Source organism: Curcuma longa, unplaced genomic scaffold, assembly GCF_044706935.1.
Source record: "Curcuma longa cultivar G26 ecotype Majalengka, Jawa Barat unplaced genomic scaffold, ITB_CL_G26_1.1 contig_14631, whole genome shotgun sequence".
In the NCBI taxonomy this organism is placed as follows: Eukaryota; Viridiplantae; Streptophyta; class Magnoliopsida; order Zingiberales; family Zingiberaceae; genus Curcuma; species Curcuma longa.
This window is the reverse complement of record NW_027429832.1, coordinates 1-2,410: the sequence shown is the minus strand read 5'-3', so window position 1 is coordinate 2,410 and position 2,410 is coordinate 1. Positions and strand designations below refer to the sequence as shown.

Sequence of the window (2,410 nt, the reverse complement as noted above, 5' to 3'; positions counted from 1 at the left end):
GATTCTGGCAATTGAGTTTAGCCAATGCTAAAGAGAAATTCTTGCAAAGGTAGGATGTCAATCAAGATTTTGATGGGGCCTGCACAAATTTTGATACGGTTTGATTTCAACAAAATTTATCCTAAAAAACAATAACAATTTTGAAAATATTATTGTTCACCATGTGCAAAATTACACCTAGCAAATGAATAAAAAATAACAGTAAATATCGACCCCAATAAAGCCAATAATAAATTGGTAACAGGAATAATACAATCGGTTTTTATTTTACAGACAAACCTCTTCTGAATAACGGCTCTTTTCTCTCTCTTTCAATGAAACAAAATCAATCTCGCCTACTTCCTCATCCTCATGCACTCGCCCTGCAACTCCCTCTTCATCATAATCATCATTCTCATCACCTATGTCAGTTAACTCATTTCTGTTTACCTCTGATTGATCAAAAGCAGCTTCGAATCTTTCAGAATGTTTTATTTCTGAATCATTGATCTGATTTCGATGCTCATCACTACCAAGAATCTTGAGTTGTTCATTTGGTGAATCATTTGAAGTAACATTAGCATTACCCACCAGCTCATTAGCTTCAGTCTTCTCTTCTGCCGTTTTAGCCAAAGACAGAAGTATATTCTTTGCTTTCTGGTCAGGTGGGAGCCCATGGGCACTCATCTCTTTGAACCATACGACAGCACTTCCAAAATCAGAGTTCTTGCCATGGGCATCCATGATGGTGGTATAGATGGTTTGATTGGCCTCAACGCCTTGCAAATTCATTCTCTCGTATACGCGTAATACTTTCTCAAGGTTATTCAATTTGGCATAGCCTTTCATCAAGGTCCCGTAGACAACCACATTTGGTTTCAACCCATCCTCTTTAATTCGGCGAAAGAACTTCTCAGCCCCATCCATATCAGATGCATTTACATAAGCAGATAGCATGGTTGCATAGGAGCATAGATCAGGTTCGTACCTGCAATATTTTTTTTTTTTCAAAAAACACAAAATCTTGTTTCCTTTATTTGCAATGACAAGTTTGATGAGTTAGAGGAAGGTTCATACCTGTCTCTCCTCATACTCTTGAAAACTGTCCGAGCTTGGTCTACCATTCCAGATATTGCGAAGGCATCAAGCAGAATGTTATAAGCTTTCCGTGTTGGCCTGGAGGGAAAAAAAACTGATTTAACTACCAATAGAAATCACAGGATAAAAAATGTACTCAGAATTACGGGCTTAAAGCAGATCTAGGACGCATGAAAATAATGGATTAAACCAAAATGAAGCTTTACAAATAACTGCAATCAGCAAGAAAGAACCAGTCACTCAAGCCAAGGAATACACAAAGAATTAGCCTATATTTTTTTAAGACATTTCAACTTTTAGGAATACATATGAAGAATTATGCTCTCTCTCCCCTCTCTTCGTCAGTTAAAATTTAGACATACATCTGAAGAATCTCTCTCTGAGATCATGTTTTTTCTCTTTTGTCAAGAGAAAAACATGTGAGGTTTGCATTTTCATACTTGAAATGACAAAGTTGCAGTCATTCCCTGATTTCAATCATCTTGTTGAAATTAATTACAAGCAGCAAAATTAATGTGGAAATTGTGCATTGTTCTAGGCTCCTAGCTCAATTCATTCAGTGAGATAAGCACTTTGCTAGAAATAAATCAGTAGAAAATTGCACAAATTCACATCAAACAATTAGATGTATGACTTCTGAATATACTAGCAAGAATATAATAATCTTCACCTCCAAGTTTACGCCTTGCAATTATTAAAATACTTTGTTTTTAAAATTCTGTCAATGCCATTTTGGACGTGTTAAGAAACCAAGCCATCAATGCTGGAAACACCTTTTAGGGAGAATCTAGCAATTAAGTATTACCATTCCATTTGTATATTATGATCTTGGGTTCAGGTTACAGCAACCAGTTTGTGCGTCAAGTTTGGGCCTGCGTACAATGGATAGATTTGATAATTGGTAAGGAACCTCATGTCTGATCTAATAAGATCCTTCTGCAGTAACTGTTTATATTTATACTTTACACAATCGTTGAAGAGCAATCTATATAGGTGGATATAAAAGAAAAACTAGGCAACCATCTTGAATTTGTTTTAGCAAAGGGGTAATAAACAGGGATAACCTAAGGAATGATGAAAAAAACAAATATGTAACTGAATATGAATCTATGAAAATAATAATAAATGATTGATCAACCAAGAATGATCAAACAGGCCTACACCATCAAAGTCCAACCATACAAGTGACACAATAACCCAAGAATGTCAACTGTGTAGTTGTCCTTCTATTTGGTGGAAGTTATTTGCACAGTGAAAGTATTTAACAATCTTTAAACCAAGGAAGTGTTAGTGAGAGCCCTAAAGCCAATCATGTGATGATTGATGTATGGAC

General features: G+C 35.7%; 1 protein-coding gene across 1 annotated transcript; it reads right to left on the bottom strand.

The window, feature by feature from the left end:
* Positions 1-122: 122 nt before the first annotated feature.
* LOC141816154 (uncharacterized) lies at positions 123-1,155 on the bottom strand (the record flags this gene model as incomplete). Its single annotated transcript, XM_074703988.1, has 2 exons — positions 123-967; positions 1,057-1,155. Coding segments are annotated over 2 exons (799 nt in total), but the record flags the coding sequence as incomplete, so codon positions are not given.
* Positions 1,156-2,410: the final 1,255 nt, after the last annotated feature.